Consider the following 19314-nt stretch of genomic DNA (forward strand, 5'->3'; position numbering starts at 1 on the left):
TGGCACTAGACACCGTAAGGAATACCTACCCGGCAGGAGCCGAGGTAGAGGGGGAAGAGTTAAGAGTACTAGGGATTACTTAGATCTAGTATAAACCGAATGTGCGGGGAATAGAATGATCTGGGGAAAAGTTGCATCCTCTGAAATCTGCACCTAGGAATCTAAGACGATTGATAGCAACAGGTCAAGACAGGAGAAAAAACCCGTGACCTGACCCTTGTGCTACATTTGAGAATGGAAGAAAAAGAGGGGGAGCTAAGGCACCTGGTAGAGATAGGTGTCAGGTAAGCAGAGGCTCACCGAGCCTTAGACTTTTACTGCCGTAAAATGAAGAAAGAGGAACACCAACTGCCTGAAAGTGTGCAGGGGAGTTGGGCTGAGAGTTAGAGAGACGAGTTACTCGAGGAGAGAGTAAGGGAACTCCGCCGTAGGGGGACCTGACCTGTTGATTCTACAGAACCGAGAGAGTAAGGGAACTCCGCCGTAGGGGGACCTGACCTGTTGATTCTACAGAACCGAGCGAAGTGAGCTGACCCTAGAGGACGGAACCGCCTGCAGGCGAGGAAAAAAATACATGAGATAATTCCCCTGTGTAAAGGAGTCCAGAAAGAACCTGCAAGGACCTGAGACAAAAAGAGAAGGTGAAGGAGCCAAGGGAAATCCAATAACCAACTACCACTTTCGTATGACAGACAGGAGAAGAGAATCCGGGCGTCTACGATGGTGTGACTGGGGGAACTCTAACTCCGGATTCGGGTACTAGATGACTACTGAAGAGAAATACAGGAAGGAGGACCCCCTATGAGGGGGTGCTCCTGCAACTGAAAATAGGCACAGACCTGGGATGTACAACCTGGGATGGGGAAAAGAAAAACCCGTTCCAAGAGGTTCGTAAGGAAAGGCTTGGACTATGACACTGGCCTAAGCACTAGCCGACCAGAGGGGAGACGTCTATCCTGGGAAGGAGACAAGGAAAATGGAAGAGTGACGTGAAAAACGCGTTATCACATCGCGACCAGAAGAGACCACGAAGGAGATGAAATGGCCGAAAATAGGTGAGGATAAATGGTCTGGCACAGACTTCGAAGAGACCTAGCACATCTCCGCGAGCCATCTAGGATGGCAACAAGAGAGGAAAGGGGAGGCAAACCCCTCTTGGCCTGAAAATGAAGCAGGTCCTGTCTAAGTGTTGGCGAAAAACTGGCAGAACAGATGGGGACAACTCGCCGTAGCGTTGAGTGCTCAGGTAGAAACTGAAGAATTCTGTCGCGGAAAATGGCCAGAAGACTATGCTTAAAACCTACAGCTGGTCCGGAAATGCTAGCCCAATGACTGGGCTGTCAGGATACCAGAAGTCCGTTGGTGAAACTGGTCCTCTGTGAAATCGATACTTGCTAGACGATCCTGTGTCTGGTTTTAACTTCATCTGCTATCTGTGAAGGGACTGAGAACGTGTGAACTCCATCTGGAAGAGAGAGAATGTAAGCAACGACCTATGGATTTAAACATATGTAGTACCTGGCCGGAACCCGAGTAAAGGGCGCGGCTAAAGCTGGTCTAGGCCAAACAATGGTCGGATACTAGAAGTACTATGAACCACCCGAGGAGGGTGGCAGGAAGTAAAGCAGACAACATACCGGTTGGCGGACAGAGCCGTATCCTGCTTACCTCGTCTGAGAAACAAAAGGACTGCTGCCTCAAGAACGGCGTAGTCAACATACTGTCAGAGAAAAAAACCTTACCTCGTGGCTACCATAGATGAATGGTGTGAGGTAGGAGGAGGTCCCGAGTCACCGGGGAGCGACTAAATGAGAGTTGCCGCTGTGCGGAGTCATGGGGTCCGTGGCTGCTGCGGGGAGTGAATCACACGACCCTCCAGTCGGATGGTCGCGTGCTACCTTACCTCAAGATCTTGTCACACGTATTGTGTGAGGTAGGAGATGGCTGCCGATCGCTCCTGTTAACCTGGATGAGTGGTTGGAAGTAGGGGAATACCTCGGGTCACTGGGAAGCAACCTAATGACAGTTGCTGTCGTACCGCGCTAGGGGTCCATGGAGACCACAGTCCTCGCTTCAGTCGAAGAGGAAGGAGATACCTGACCCGTCAGGTGAGGTAGTACATTTGACTCGCTGGGTCGCGAGCAGGGCAACACATACCTGTTACGGTAGCCAGCTTCTGGTCTGGAGAACGCTAGCCCCTTGGATAGCGGGCAGGATCATCGATCTTGAATACTGGCACAGAATGTGACAGTTGCTGCCTTACCAGGAGACCACAGTCCTCGCCTCAGTCGAAGATGAAGGAGATACCTGACCCGTCAGGTGAGGTAGTACGTTTGACTCGCTGGGCCGTGAGGAGGGCAACACATACCTGTTACGGTAGCCAGCTTCTGGTCTGGAGAAACGCTAGCTCCTTGGATAGCGGGCAGGATCGTCGACCCTGAATCCTGGCACTGCCTGCGACAACTGCTGGCGGGCCACCTCATGGGGCAGTGTTGGATGGAGCTCTCGCCTAGGACAAAGATGAGCGGAAAGGCTGAACAAGGCACTCAAGCCTGTTGCTGTATCCAGCTTCTGGTTCTGATAAGTGCTGACCCATATGTAAGTGGGTAGGCTCCTCAAACCACTCTCACACTGTAGTAGACAGGGGCATATAGAAACGCTGCACACAATATAGAGGGTACGTTTTGGAAACACTAGCACACCGGATGGTAGGTAGGTGGATAGAGAAAACACTGGATAGTGGCTACTGGCACTCTAGGAGATGGGCCGACATATAGAGACACTGGCACACAAGCAAGTGGACAGGTCTATGGAACCTTCAATCTGGATGGTGGACGGGTTGATAGAAAAACCTTTAGCACACTGAAACTGGCAGGTGCAAGTAGAGACCTGACACCCTAAACAGTGGGAAGGTTCACACAACGCTGTTACAGTGGTGTGGACAGGTGCGTATAGAAACCCTGTTACACTGAGTAGTATCAGGGCTTGTGATAACCCTGGTACACCAAAGTAAACAAATGTATTGTAGAAAACGCTGGCCCACGGAATAGCGGGCAGGATCCCCAAAGCACCTGTGTATTGGAGCACACAGGCTTGACGCAGACATTGGCACACTGGATAGTGGACAGGTACAGGGGAATGCTGGCACACAGGAGTAGGTCAGTGCCTAGAGAAACGCTGGCCCACTGGATAGAGGACAAGTACGAGGAAACACTAGCACACCAAAGAAGACTAGTACATAAAGAAACACTGGCACACTTGTGTCACTTGCACACAGGTAAAGACTAGTGTAGAGACAAAGCACCTGCGCACTGTAACAGACAGGTAGCACGCAGGGACACTGACACGTAGGATAGAGGACAGGTACCTGGAAACACAGGGCGTAAACATGGAACACACTGGAAAAACTGAACGGTTCACGGAGACACTGGAACGATCACGGAAAGGGCCATGTTATGGACCGCCGGGTAAACAACGTGTGTAGCGAGATATGAGCTTCTGACTTCTGGGTAGAGCGCCATGATCTATCCGTAACCTGACGGATAACTGGGCATAAGGACAATACTATGGGGAAGATCTAGAAAGCTGAAGTGACGTCCGTAATTGGTGCCACAGGCGCATAATACCGCTGGACACATAGGATTAGTAATTATTGCTACAGGCGTATAATACCTGGGAGACAGAATGGCAAACTGACAATGAACACCCAGAAATCAGGAGCACATCTGTGCTAGGTAGGAAGTGAGGAGAGTGTCTGTGAGTGTACATCACAAAGATGGGAGACAATAAAATTGTGCGACATACAGCTTCTTTACAAAGCAGTACCCTAGTGAATGGGCCTGCCCCCTCACAAACAGCACCATGGTGAACAGGCCAGCCTCCCCACGAACAGTACCACCGTGAATGGGCCTGCCCCTTCACGAACAGTACCATAGGAAATGGGCCTGCTTCCGTACAACCAGTACCACAGTGAAAGGGCCTGCTTCTTCACAAAAAGTATCACAGTGAATGAGACTGCATGTTCGGGCAGAACAGTACCCTGGAGAATGAGCCCTGAGGGAGAGTTTGATGCCTGGTGAGCTCAGAGATGGCGTGCTGAATGCTGCAGGGAAGCGCTGGCTGACACCGAGGTTAGGGAGCAGTGGACTAATCACTGCCAGTGGGGTGCGCTGGGTCCAGCACTGCCTGCGGGTGAGCGCAGTGCTGGAAATCTGCGGCGGTGGTGGCACAGATCGCCAGGGAAGAGGGGGTCGCGGTGGCGCTAGGAGCGCTTAACCGGTCGGAGGAGCGGGCCTGGTGGCGGCGTAAGCAGCGCTCACCCGGGACGGAGGCACAGGCGTGGCGGCGGCGGCGCTATGCTGCAGAGTCTATCTACCCGGGAGAGGAACGGACCTCGCGGCGGCGGCAGCGCCGCTTACCCGGTGGGAAGGGCCGGTGGAGGCGCAGGGATGACGCGCGCCGGAAATTGGCGCCAGGAAATGACGTCAGACGCCGGAGGGTGACTGAGGCCGCGCGAGGGAAAAAGGGGCGGGAGATTTGAAAAGCCCCCGCGCGCGCGGACAGAATACCGGCTGGGGGCGGGCCTGGAGGGCGCGCAGACACTGAGGGGGCCGCAAAGCCGGGGGCTAAATTTTAAAGGTAGGCCGCCGGAGGGGACGCCGGGCCGCAATGGAGCCGGGGGCTAAATTTTAACGGTAGGCCGTCGGGAGGGACGCCGAGTAGGGGACGCCACGGCAGGAGGGGGGGCGATTGGGGGAGCTCGGGGAGGCCGCGCTACAGGGAAGGAAGGCTTCAGGGGGCCTGTGGTGGGGACTCTAAGGGAGAGATGGGACCCCCAGACCGAAATGGAGAAGGGGCTGAGACGGGATCCCTCCCCCCCCCTAACCCGGGACGGGGGAGTGCAGAGTACTGACCTTTAGGTCCCGGCTTGTCCTGAGGAGATCCTGGATATCCTGGAAGGCGAGTGAAGACATATCGACGGTCGTCCCGGGGATAGTCGAGGGGAGACCGGAAGGGTACCTCTCCATCCTAGGTACGGTCTTCGTCTTCCTACCCCACAATCAGGCTGGGGAGCGAGAGAGTTTGGGGAGGGGGGGCAAGGACCATCCGCCTGTCCCTCTGTGCGGATGCCCCCCAAACAGTCTAGAGAGTGTTAGGAGGGTAGGGTCCTGCCAGACAGACACGGAGGACAACGTAAGTGGCGGACGGACCCCACTTCTGTGCGACCGGTCTCTATGTGGGAGAGCAGGGTGAGCGATTACACCCTGTCGCCCGACGAGCTGTGTCTGAAAAACAAAGGGAAAAGATTAATAAAACACAAAATACAAACCTGAGGGGCTGAGAGCAGCCCCTGCGTGTCCAACCTCCTCGGACACTAAGCAAAAACTGATCTCCTCAGCTCCGGTCAGTTGGTGTATACTGTGTGGGAGGAGCCAACTTTTCTTATTTGCATAGTGTCCCCTCCTAGTTCCAGCAGCATACACCCATGGTTTCCTGTGTCCCCCAATGAAGCGATGGAGAAAAAAAAAAACACATTTCATCAGATTGTTCTCGTACATGACAAAAAAAAGTTTTTCCACTTTCTTCACTATAACAGTCCAATTCAGTGCTGTCCAATTTTTCATGGACCCCTAAACTTGCATTGACAATTTTGATCAGATAATCAAAACAATATCGTCTGCAATTTTGCACTGCCTTCTCGGTCCATGAAAAATCACAGGCTTGTGAACAGCCCCATTCATTATTATAGGTAAACACAGAGCACCCGTACACAAAAAGCTAACGTGAATGAGCCCTAAGAGCAGGTACTGGACTGGTTATCAGACTGGACCCATAATGAATGAGGGATAAATATATGGGTCAACTGATCTGCAGCAATGTAAAGAAGTGCAGGTGTACTAACCTAACTGCAAATCGGACTTTTCATTTATAAAGCAATGTATATTATGGGTCTGACTCATCAAATCTTTTATGCCATGCTGGAATAAAGAGCCTTTAAAGGCTGCATAATTTTGGTGCAACGGAAGGCTGCTCTAATATTATGCGAGTTTTGGTGTTCTCACTACATTTTCATCCAGCTTTGACAACGTGGGCAGGATGGGGCTGTGACGACTGCTTGTCGTCTTGACTTTGACTACGTCAGAAATCTTACTCCAGCAGGGACTGGAGTAGGATATGTGCCGAGGCACATACAGAGGTGTACCCTATTCATCTGACTGCAGCCCATCTCCTCATCAAGACCTGCCTGAACGCCTTCCTTGTTGTATCGAGCGCTACATCTATATAACTGGTGCTTTATTTAGACTCCATTTCCAAAGCAGTATTTCACAGAGAATCTCCCCTTTCCCCAGGTAATTAGGAATAAATGGACACTAAAATATTTAAATTAATTATTTTTACTATGAATAAGTTGTAATGATTATTTCTTTGTCGCTCCATTGGGAGACCCAGACAATTGGGGTGTATAGGCTATGCCTCCGGAGGCCGCACAAAGTATTACACTAAAAGTGTAAAGCCCCTCCCCTTCTGCCTATACACCCCCCGTGGTCACACGGGCTGCTCAGTTTTTTGCTTTGTGCGAAGGAGGCAGACATGCACGCACAGCTCCACAGATTAGTCAGCAGCAGCTGCTGACTATGTCGGATGGAAGAAAAGTGGGCTCATATAGAGCCCCCAGCATGCTCCCTTCTCACCCCACTTTTGTCGGCGGTGTTGTTAAGGTTGAGGTATCCATTGCGGGTACGGAGGCTGGAGCCCACATGCTGTTTTCCTTCCCCATCCCCCTCAGGGCTCTGGGTGAAGTGGGATCCTATCGGTCTCCAGGCACAGGAGACCGTGCTTCATCCACATCTCCTGTGGAGCCTGCTGGATAGGAGCCGGGTACCGTTCAGGGACATGGCCCTGCTACTGTAAGGTACTCTGTATCCCTGTAAGGTCCGCGCACAGCAACACTACAGCTTTGCTGGGTGTGCTAGTACGCCGGGGACCGCGGCGCTGACAGGGTTTAATGTGCCATTACACACTCAGCGTTGCTGAGTGTGTTTTATGTATAGGGACCGCCGCGCTATCCGCCGCCGCCACAGAACACTGTAGCGCGGCTGCGACTTGTAGTGCGCCGGGGACTTCCGCGCTGGCCGCGCTTATACGGCGGCAGCGCTTATTACTACAGTCCCCGGCTTGACTTGCGGCCTGGTCTCCTTTTCCTCCCGCCCTCACCCCTGACAGGCAGGGGAAGGGCGGGACGCTGCACAGAACGAGCAGCACGGAGGGCTGGAGCATGCTTTGCATACTCCACCCCTCTCACTGTGCACTGGGCAGGCACCAGTTCCCGCACTTTCTAGGCCACGCCCACGACTCCCCTCTCTCCTCAGGACGCCGGCAGCCATTCCTGTCAGCTCCTTGGACGCAGCAGACGGGGACAAAGTCTGAGGGACCCAGGCAGGGACTTCGGTGGCCTCACAACCGCTTTTAAGCGGATGGTAAACAGCACCTGTGGTGCTAGCCCCTTTTGTGCAGTAGTGTAACTATACAATTTACACTGTATGGTGCACAGTTGATTCTGGCTATATACCCTATTGTGTTGCTTAGGGAAGATAATAGCATGGCGCCCACAAAAGGCAGGGGTGCCAAAACACAGGCTTATTATGCTGCCTGCGCCGCATGTACGACCCCGCTACCGGCTGGTTCCACTGACCCTCATTGTGTACAGTGCTCGAGCCCTGTGTCACTTGCTCAGCCAGAGCCTCTGCTAAGAGGGGCCCAGAACGAGCCACCTGCTGACAATGTCCAGGTGACAGGGACAGAGTTTGCAAAACTCTCTGACACTATGGCTAAGATACTAGAAGCCTTGCAGTCCAGGCCGATATCTCAGCACAGGGACTCTGTTGAATCTGTGTTCCCTGGCCCCCCTCAGTTGGACCAACAATGTCCTCCCGGGGTATCTCATAGATCCCAGGCTGAGGGTTCTGACACAGACCCCAGCCCCAGACCGACTAAGCGAGCTCGCTTAGATTTTCCCTCAACATCATCATATTGTTCAGGGTCTCAGCAAGGGGAATCTCGGATTGATGAAGCGGAAACAGTTGATCAGGATTCTGATCCTGGGAGCGCTCTCAATCTTAATACTCCAGACGGGGACGCCATAGTGAACGATCTTATTGCGTCCATCAATCAAATGCTGGATATTTCTCCCTCAGCTCCTCCGGCAGAGGAGGCGGCTTCTCAACAGGAGAAATTCCGTTTCAGGTTCCCCAAGCGTACACAGAGTATGTTTCTGGACCACTCTGATTTCAGAGAGGCAGTCCAGAATCACCATGCTTGTCCGGATAAGCGTTTTTCTAAGCGTCTTAAGGATACACGTTATCCTTTTCCCCCTGACGTGGTTAAAAGTTGGACTCAGTGTCCCAAAGTGGATCCTCCAATCTCCAGACTGGCGGCTAGATCCATACTTGCAGTGGAAGATGGGGCTTCACTCAAAGATGCCACTGACAGACAGATGGAGCTCTGGTTGAAATCCATCTATGAAGCTATAGGCGCTTCTTTTGCCCCAGCATTCGCAGCTGTATGGGCGCTGCAAGCTATCTCAGCAGGTCAAGCGCAAATTGAAGCAGCCACACGCACGTCCGCACCACAAGTGGCGCCCATTACCACTCAGACCTCGGCTTTGGCGTCTTACGCTATTAATGCTGTCCTGGACTCTGCGAGCCGGACGGCGGTTGCAGCCGACAATTCGGTGGTACTCCGCAGGGCCTTGTGGCTACGGGAATGGAAGGCAGATTCTGCTTCCAAAAAGCGATTAACCAGTTTGCCAATTTCTGGCGACAGATTGTTTGGCGAGCGTTTGGATGAAATCATCAAACAATCCAAGGGAAAGGATACATCCTTACCCCAACCCAAACCGAACAGACCCCCACCGAGGAAAGGGCAGTCGAGGTTTCGGTCCTTTCGGGGCGCGGGCAAGTCTCAATTCTCCTCGTCCAAAAGGCCTCAGAAAAATCAGAGGGACTCCGACTCATGGCGGTCTAACTCACGTCCTAAAAAGACCGCCGGAGGTGCCGCTACCAAGACGGCTTCCTCATGACTTGCAGCCACTTCACACCGCATCCTCGGTCGGTGGCAGGCTCTCCCGCTTTTGCGACATCTGGCTGCCACAGGTACAAGACCGGTGGGTGAGAGACATTCTGTCTCACGGTTACAGGATAGAGTTCAGCTCTCGTCCTCCGGCTCGATTCTTCAAAACTTCTCCGCCTCCCGAGCGAGCCGATGCTCTTTTGCAGGCGGTAGGCACTCTAAAGGCGGAAGGAGTGGTGGTCCCTGTGCCGATTCAGCAACAGGGTCACGGTTTTTACTCCAACCTGTTTGTGGTTCCAAAGAAGGACGGGTCTTTCCGTCCTGTCCTGGACCTGAAACTACTCAACAAACACGTGAAGACCAGGCGGTTCCGGATGGAATCCCTCCGCTCCGTCATCGCCTCAATGTCCCAAGGAGATTTCCTCGCATCGATCGATATCAAAGATGCTTATCTCCACGTACTGATTGCTGCAGAGCATCAGCGCTTCCTGCGCTTTGCAGTAGGACACGAGCACCTGCAGTTCGTGGCACTGCCGTTCGGCCTGGCGACAGCCCCACGGGTCTTCACCAAGGTCATGGCTTCAGTAGTAGCGGTACTCCACTCTCGGGGTCACTCAGTGATTCCTTACTTGGACGATCTGCTGGTCAAGGCACCCTCTCAAGAGGCATGCCAACACAGCCTCAACGCTACTCTAGAAACTCTCCAGACTTTCGGGTGGATTATCAACTTTCCAAAGTCAAATCTGACACCGGCTCAATCGCTAACATATCTTGGCATGGAGTTTCATACTCTAGCAGCGATAGTGAAGCTCCCGCTGACCAAACAGCGTTCACTACAGACAGGAGTGCAATCTCTCCTGCAGGGCCAGTCGCACTCCCTGAGGCGCTTCATGCACTTCCTAGGGAAGATGGTAGCGGCAATGGAGGCAGTTCCTTTTGCGCAGTTTCATCTGCGTCCTCTTCAATGGGACATCCTACGCAAATGGGACAGGAATCCGACGTCTCTCGACAGAAACGTCTCTCTTTCTCAAGCAACCAAAGCTTCTCTTCGGTGGTGGCTTCTTCCCACTTCACTATCGAAGGGGAAATCCTTTCTACCTCCATCCTGGGCAGTGGTCACGACGGACGCGAGTCTGTCAGGTTGGGGAGCAGTTTTTCTCCACCACAGGGCCCAGGGTACGTGGACTCAGCAAGAGTCCTCACTCCAGATCAATGTCCTGGAAATCAGAGCAGTGTATCTTGCCCTGAAGGCTTTCCAGCAGTGGCTGGAAGGCAAGCAGATCCGAATTCAATCGGACAACTCCACAGCGGTGGCTTACATCAACCACCAAGGCGGGACACGCAGTCGGCAAGCCTTCCAGGAAGTCCGACGGATTTTGATGTGGGTGGAAGCCACGGCCTCCACCATCTCCGCAGTTCACATCCCAGGCGTGGAAAACTGGGAAGCAGACTTTCTCAGTCGCCAGGGCATGGACGCAGGCGAATGGTCTCTTCACCCGGACGTGTTTCAGGAGATCTGTTGCCGCTGGGGGATGCCGGACGTCGACCTAATGGCATCCCGGCACAACAACAAGGTCACGGCATTCATGGCGCGATCTCACGATCACAGAGCTCTGGCGGCAGACGCCTTAGTTCAGGATTGGTCGCAGTTTCAACTCCCTTATGTGTTTCCTCCTCTGGCTCTGTTGCCCAGAGTGTTACGCAAGATCAGGGCCGACTGCCGCCGCGCCATCCTCGTCGCTCCAGACTGGCCGAGGAGGTCGTGGTACCCGGATCTGTGGCATCTCACGGTCGGCCAACCGTGGGCACTACCAGACGGTCCAGACTTACTGTCTCAAGGGCCGTTTTTCCATCAGAATTCTGCGGCCCTGAACCTGACTGTGTGGCCATTGAGTCCTGGATCTTAGCGTCCAAAGGATTGTCTCAGGAAGTCATTGCCACTATGAGACAGGCTAGGAAACCAACGTCCGCCAGGATCTACCACAGGACGTGGAAAATATTCCTGTCATGGTGCTCTGCTGGGAGTTTTTCTCCCTGGCCATTTGCCTTGCCCACTTTCCTGTCTTTTCTTCAGTCCGGATTAGAAAAGGGTTTGTCACTCGGCTCCCTTAAGGGACAAGTCTCTGCGCTCTCTGTGTTTTTTCAGAAGCGCCTAGCCAAGCTTCCACAAGTACGGACGTTCCTGCAGGGGGTTTGTCACATCGTGCCTCCTTACAAACGTCCGTTGGAACCCTGGGATCTGAACAGGGTACTGCTGGTTCTTCAGAAACCACCGTTTGAGCCAATGAAAGATATTTCTCTCGCACGCCTTTCACAGAAAGTGGTTTTCCTAGTAGCAATCACTTCACTTCGGAGAGTGTCGGAGCTCGCAGCTCTGTCATGCAAAGCCCCCTTCCTGGTGTTTCACCAGGACAAGGTGGTTCTGCGTCCGGTTCCGGAATTTCTCCCTAAAGTGGTATCCCCCTTTCATCTGAATCAGGATATCTCTTTACCCTCTTTTTGTCCTCATCCAGTTCACCAATGTGAAAAGGATTTGCACTTGTTAGATCTGGTGAGAGCACTCAGGTACTACATTTCTCGTACGGCGCCCCTGCGCCGCTCGGATGCACTCTTTGTCCTTGTCGCTGGCCAGCGTAAAGGGTCACAGGCTTCCAAATCAACCCTGGCTCGGTGGATCAAGGAACCAATTCTCGAAGCTTACCGTTCTGCGGGGCTTCCGGTTCCCTCACGGCTGAAAGCCCATTCTACCAGAGCCGTGGGTGCGTCCTGGGCTTTGAGGCACCAGGCTACGGCTCAGCAGGTGTGTCAGGCGGCTACCTGGTCGAGCCTGCACACTTTCACGAAACACTATCAGGTGCATACCTATGCTTCGGCAGATGCCAGCCTAGGTAGGCGAGTCCTTCAGGCGGCGGTTAGCCACCTGTAGGCCAGAGCCGTTACGGCTTTATTATGAGGTATTATTTACCCACCCAGGGACTGCTTTTGGACGTCCCAATTGTCTGGGTCTCCCAATGGAGCGACAAAGAAGAAGGGAATTTTGTTTACTTACCGTAAATTCCTTTTCTTCTAGCTCCAATTGGGAGACCCAGCTCCCGCCCCTGTTTTTTTGTGTACACATGTTGTTCATGTTGATTGGTTTCAGTTCTCCGATTTTCCTTCGGATTGAGCTTACTTTAACCAGTTTATAATTGTTTTTTCCTCCTTCTTGCTTTTGCACCAAAACTGAGCAGCCCGTGTGACCACGGGGGGTGTATAGGCAGAAGGGGAGGGGCTTTACACTTTTAGTGTAATACTTTGTGCGGCCTCCGGAGGCATAGCCTATACACCCCAATTGTCTGGGTCTCCCAATTGGAGCTAGAAGAAAAGGAATTTACGGTAAGTAAACAAAATTCCCTTCTTCCTTTTTTTGCCTTGTCTTTCTCCTATAAAAATGTACACAAAAGCAATTATTGCCTTTTTTTTTCCATCCATCTTTAGGGGTATATAGAGGAGGCCATGATGTTTTGGTTCGGTCTAGACTGGCACTGGCTGATGGAGTTACCATGCAGGTAACAGTTCGAAGCACAGACGAGACCCCAGCCGATGTTATCTTGGCCTCTGTTGGCTAAATCTTCCCGGAGGGCATACATTTTGTCTGCTGCCACCCATGGCGGTTAACATTTCCAGCATCCCTTCTACACTATGAACATCTATTTTATTATTAAAGTCTTACATTGGAAGCAGAATGGCAGGCAGTCCTGCTTGTCACCTTGCCCGGCTCTGTCTGGGAAACCATTTCAAGACTTTTCTTTCCATTACCAGTCCTCTTTTATACTTGAAGAATTTGTTTCTCTTATCCTGCTAAATGCCCATCATGTGGGCTCATTGGCACAACAATGTAAGTGGTCGACATATTTACAATAAAATATACAGTACAAATTTTATTTTGTTTCTACTATATTATTTTAGCAAATTATCATCATTATAGTATCATCATAGTTTTTAAGGTTGAAGGGAGACTCTAAGTCCATCTAGTTCAACCCGTAGCCTAACATGTTGATCCAGAGGAAGGCAAAAAAAAAACAATGTGGCAAACAATTTCCAATAGGGAAAAAAATTCCTTCCTGACTCCACATACGGCAATCAGACTAGTTCCCTGGATCAACACCCTGTCATAAAATCTAATATACATAACTGGTAATATTACATTTTTCAAGAAAGGCGTCCAGGCTCTGCTTAAATGTTAGTAGTGAATCACTCATTACAACATGATGCGGCAGAGAGTTCCATAGTCTCACTGCTCGTACAGTAAAGAATCCTCGTCTGTGATTATGATTGAACCTTCTTTCCTCAAGACGTAGCGGATGCCCCCGTGTTCCAGTCGCAGGCCTAGGTGTAAAGAGATCTTTGGAAAGGTCTCTGTACTGTCCCCTCATATATTTATACATTGTGATTAGATCCCCCCTAAGCTTTAGTTTTTCCAAACTAAATAACCCCAAGTTTAATAACCTGTCTTGGTATTGCAGCCCACCCATTCCTTTAATAATCTTGGATGCTCTTCTCTGCACCCTCTCCAGTTCAGCTATGTCCTTCTTATATATCGGTGACTAGAATTGTACATAGTATTCTAAGTGCGGTTGCACTAGTGACTTGTACAGAGGTAGAACTATATTTCTAAATGTCTTATATTTAGAAGCAATACTGGAGAACTTTGATACTTCTCTGGCTACAACGAACGTGGTAAAATAACACTATTAAAGAAGTTGTCCAGTTACCAAAACTGATTTTTTTTTTCTGATAAATCTTGCTATTATGTGCCTCTCCACACATCTATCACGTTATTTTACCAATATTACCTTTTATCGTGCTCTAGCATAACAGCTTCATTTCTGGCTCCAGCTCTGATGGAGTTAATCGCTCTCTTGACTTCCTGGGTTCAGTTACTACAACTTCCATAATCCTTTGCAGTAACTAGCAATCTATCTCACACCCACTCTGAGCTCCACCCAAACTGTTCCCTCCCCTCAGATCTCCACCACAACAGTTCCCTCCCCTCCTTCTTGTGTGCACTGCCTAATCATGGTAATCATGGTGTCTACAGTTGGTACTATGCAGCAGAAGTCACAGAGTGGAGCAAGTTAGTGACATGTATCATCCGGTCACCTGCACAATAAGTCCCAGAGTAGAGACAGTTAGTGACATATAGCACACTATCTGTCAGAGCAGAGCATGTCACTGTCTCCACTCTGGGACTTGTTGTGCAGGTGACCGGATGCTATATGTCACTTACTGTCTCCACTCTGGGACTTGTTGTGCAGGTGACAGAGTGGAGCAGATTGGTCCCATGCAGCGTCTGGTCACTTGTGCTGCTGGTAGGATTATATGATCACACTGCCGACACCGCCCGCACTCCTGACAGCTGAGCACAGCGGGCGGGTGGACAGTGTGATCACATACTTGCGTGACAGGGGGGATTTCAGCGGAGGAAACCCCCCTGTACTCCACACTGGAGCCCGTACCTCCCACAGCTGACCGATGGTAAGCGGCGCGCTCTGCCTTCACCGCTCCACACTGGCATCCTCCGGATCCTCCCCTCGATGCTGGGCTGTGACGTGCGGTAGTCACCGCCCACAGCCCAGTCAATCAGTGTGAGTGGCGCCGGCATCCTCTGACGTAAGCGTGAAGTTTGAGAGCCCGGAAATGCCGGGACGTCAGAGGATGCTGGCGACCACAGCTCCAGGGGGTCATGTGACAGGCACTGAGCATGCAGGATAGAGCCGCTCAGTGCCAGAACTGGAAATACAAGCCAATGGAGAAGATGCATATAATGGTAAGTGACACTCATTGGGAAAATAAAAAAAATGGGTGAACCACCCCTTTAAGATTCAGCATTCTCCTTTTATTCCACCTTGAAAGGTTTGCTTTGCTTACAAATTTTCACCATTCCCATGGAGAATGAAAGAATGGAGCAGAGATATTCAAGATTTGTTCCAATTAGATAGGGCACTGCAGAGCCTTATTCTCTGGAGCTGTGAGAGTCCCAGTTGTTGGACCGCAATAATAATAAGATATCCCTTATTCTATAGATAAAAAAATAGAGCGCCTTTTAATAACGAAGTTCCATAAATATAATTTAATATATTCCAATACTTCAATGTCAGATGGCATCAGGTTTGATATTTTAAAGGGAATTTGTCAGTAGGTTTTTGCTATGTAATCTGACATATGAGAGACACACTTTTCTCTGTACAGTTCAGTTTTTGAGCTGTGTATAACCAGGCCACACCACAGCTTTCTGTGTGCATTGTATAGTGACAGAGTTGCTAATCGTCGCATAGTTAGACTAGGAGGCACAAGCCCAGTTGTCCTGTAATGATCTGCTGATTAAAACACTGCTCGGTTACTGTAGTCAGGGTCTCTGCTGCTATACTATTGTGTTGTCAGACTACATAGCAAAAACCTGCTGACATTCCCTTTAAGGAATTATTTATGCACAACCCTGTATCATGGCTCCAAGTCAAAACTATATAATTTAGTTGAAAAGACAGGATTCAATCCAATCCTTGGGATTGTAATGCAGGTGTGTGTGTGTGTGTGTGTGTGTGTATATTAAAGGGAATGTGTGATCACAATATTACCTATAGTTTAAATAACACAAAAACTTGATTTAAATTGTTTTCCCCCAATATGTGCGTAGTAATAAAAAAAAAAACCTGCCATTTTCACTCTTTTCTGTTTTGTACAGATGACTTTTCAGCAATCTCATTATGATCACAGACAGGTTTCTAATGCCAGGTAATGACTCTAGAGTAGATTACACAGGATTCACCATTCACAGTAGGTAATAGTTACAGCTCACCTCCTACACCTTGCTGTACAAAAAGCTTCTGTACAATACAATAAAGTCTGAGCCAGCTTACTGCTCCCTATGTCAATATGGCAGCTAAAGGGGATATATGATCATATATTATGCCTAGTGGACATTGTGAAAATTGCATTTTATTTATAGCATTATGCTAAATTGAAAAAACTAATTTTTCAAAGGATAGCAAATCACCAACACAAGCAATGGCTCAGGACAATGAAACAATAGTTCAGTCCAATGTATACAGCAGGTAAAAATACACCGATTTAAGTAAATATATTTCTTTGTCGCTCCATTGGGAGACCCAGACAATTGGGTGTATAGCTTCTGCCTCTGGAGGCCACACAAAGTATTACACTTTTAAAAAAGTGTAACCCCTCCCCTCTGCCTGTACACCCTCCCGTGGACCACGGGCTCCTCAGTTTTATGCTTTGTGTGGAAGGAGGAAGGCGCCTCATGCACTTCCTGGGGAAGATGGTTGCAGCTATGGAGGCAGTGCCGTTCGCGCAATTCCATCTACGGCCTCTCCAATGGGACATTCTTCGCAAATGGGACAAGAGTTCGGCTTCCCTCGACAAGAACATCTCTCTTTCCCTTGCAACCAAAACATCACTTCAGTCGTGGCTCCTACCCACATCTCTGTCTCGGGGAAAATCCTTCCTACCCCCAACCTGGGCCGTGGTCACCACGGACGCGAGCCTGTCAGGTTGGGGAGCGGTTTTTCTCCACCACAGGGCTCAAGGAACCTGGACTCCAATAGAATCGTCCCTTCAGATCAATATCCTGGAGATAAGGGCAATATATCTAGCCCTATTGGCTTTCCATCGGTGGCTGGAGGGCAGGCAGATCCGAATCCAGTCGGACAACGCCACTGCCGTCGCCCACATCAACCACCAAGGCGGCACTCGCAGTCGTCAAGCCTTCCAGGAAGTCCGGCGGATTCTGCTGTGGGTGGAAGTCACAGGCTCCACCATCTCCGCAGTTCACATCCCGGGCGTAGAAAACTGGGAAGCAGATTTTCTCAGTCGTCAGGGCATGGACGCGGGGGAATGGTCTCTTCACCCAGACGTGTTTCGAGAGATCTGTCGCCGCTGGGGAACGCCGGACGTCGATCTCATGGCGTCACGGCACAACAAGGTCCCGGCCTTCATGGCACGGTCTCAGGATCACAGAGCTCTGGCAGCGGACGCTTTGGTCCAGGATTGGTCGCAGTTTCGACTGCCTTATGTGTTTCCCCCTCTGGCGATGCTGCCCAGGGTACTACGCAAGATCCGGTCCGACTGCCGTCGCGCCATTCTCGTCGCTCCAGACTGGCCGAGGCGGTCGTGGTATCCGTATCTGTGGCATCTCACGGTGCGTCAACCGTGGGCACTTCCAGACCGCCCAGACTTGCTGTTACAAGGCCCGTTTTTCCATCTGAATTCTGTGGCCCTCAACCTGACTGTGTGGCCATTGAGTCCTGGCTCCTAGCGTCTTCAGGGTTATCTCAGGATGTCATTGCCACCATGAGACAAGCCAGGAAGCCAACGTCCGCCAAGATCTATTACAGGTCTTGGCAAATCTTCTTATCCTGGTGCTCTAACGGTTTTCCTCCATGGCCGTTTGCCTTACCCACATTTCTTTCATTCCTACAATCTGGAATGGACAAGGGTTTGTCCCTCGGCTCTCTCAAGGGCCAAGTGTCGGCGCTCTCCGTGTTTTTTCAAAAGCGTCTAGCCAGGCTTCCGCAGGTCCGCACGTTCCTGAAGGGGGTTTGCCACATGGTCCCACCTTACAAACGTCCGTTGGAACCTTGGGATCGTAACAGGGTCCTGACGGCTCTTCAAAAGCCGCCTTTTTAGCCGCTGCGGGATGTCTCTCTCTCCCGTCTTTCTCAGAAGGTGCCTTCCTGGTGGCAGTCACATCACTTCGGAGAGTGTCTGAGCTTGCAGCGCTGTCATGCAAAGCTCCCTTCCTGGTTTTCCACCAGGATAAGGTGGTTCTGTGTCCTGTCCCGGAATTTCTCCCTAAGGTGGTATCCCCTTTTCATCTAAATCAGGATATCTCCTTGCCTTCCTTTTGCCCTAATCCAATTCACCAGTGTGAAAAGGATTTGCACTCTTTGGATCTAGTGAGAGCACTCCGTTTCTACGTGTCTCGCACGGCGCCCCTGCGCCGTTCAGACGCACTCTTTGTCCTTGTCGCTGGCCAGCGTAAGGGCTCTCAGGCCTCCAAGTCAACCTTGGCTCGGTGGATGAAGGAACCGATTCTCGAGGCCTACCGTAGTTCTGGGCTTCCACTTCCTTCAGGGCTGAAAGCCCATTCTACCAGAGCCGTGGGTGCGTCCTGGGCATTGCGGCACCGGGCGACGGCTCAGCAGGTGTGTCAGGCAGCTACGTGGTCTAAGCAACAGCAAAGTGGAGGGGAAGGATCCAGCACAAATTCCTTATTGATAAAAAGTTTTTCTTATTCTTTATTGAAGTATTAAAAGCAAAAACAAAAGGAGACCGAAGATGGGAAACATACATTAAAGCATGGGTGCTCTTAACGCGTTTCGGACTTTAAATAAAAACAAACTAAGTCCTTAGTCATAAGTGACCCATACTGTGCAGAGTACTGCTCTTATAGACTGACTAACAAGCTCTAAGTTAGGGGTAGAACGAAGATGCAGTAATTAATTAACAAAAGGGTGTAATTAAGTTAAGCTAATTGAAAGGCAGTGAGTGAACCATGGGGAATGCAAGGTATATACCGTGGCGATGTTGAAATATTTCAGACATATACAAAAAGTCCACATAACGAGCGAGATCCATAAATGCCTACATATAAACCTATACACGTATAAAAACATATTTTTTATAAAGACTATATGAAAAAATATATAAAGAAAGGAGGATATATGTATCAGTAAATATATATACATGTATATGCATTTAAACGAACCCAACCATGTGTCAAATAACCCAAATATATGACAATATGACATAAATAAATAAATAAATCACACAGCAATACTACAAATGTATAAATAAATAAATATGATAGAGATGATGCATGCTGTAACACCCAGTTCATTGTAAATTAGGTCCATGTGTATTTCATTATAACATTTATACATTTGCAAAATTGACTAAGATCTTTGGATATAAAGAATATAACAAATATCATAAAATGGATAAATAAATATATGATAGGTGTATGCCTGCATGATCTCTATCATAAATAAAAAATGTGGAATATATGAAAAATATATGAAAAATATATACATATCCTATAATATAAAATATACAATTCGATCAACCACTGAAATGTAAGCACGGATATTCCTATAAATAAATTGAACCTACTGCAAAGACATACAAGTCTACACATACATAGTATAAATATGTGTATATATATATGTGTATATAGCTATGTGAACA

The 19314-nt window shown here is 49.9% G+C and overlaps 1 protein-coding gene across 1 annotated transcript in view; it reads left to right on the forward strand.

The window, feature by feature from the left end:
• COPG2 (coat protein complex I subunit gamma 2) overlaps positions 1-12992 on the forward strand; it is a 168170-nt gene extending 155178 nt beyond the window's left edge. Inside the window, exon 24 of the mRNA XM_075342611.1 lies at positions 12547-12992. Within this exon, the coding sequence (XP_075198726.1) occupies positions 12547-12677 (131 nt within the window). The 3' untranslated portion in view covers positions 12678-12992. The remainder of the gene's footprint in view (positions 1-12546) is intronic.
• Positions 12993-19314: the final 6322 nt, after the last annotated feature.

The sequence above is a fragment of the Anomaloglossus baeobatrachus genome, chromosome 4, assembly GCF_048569485.1.
Source record: "Anomaloglossus baeobatrachus isolate aAnoBae1 chromosome 4, aAnoBae1.hap1, whole genome shotgun sequence".
NCBI classification, from domain to species: Eukaryota; Metazoa; Chordata; class Amphibia; order Anura; family Aromobatidae; genus Anomaloglossus; species Anomaloglossus baeobatrachus.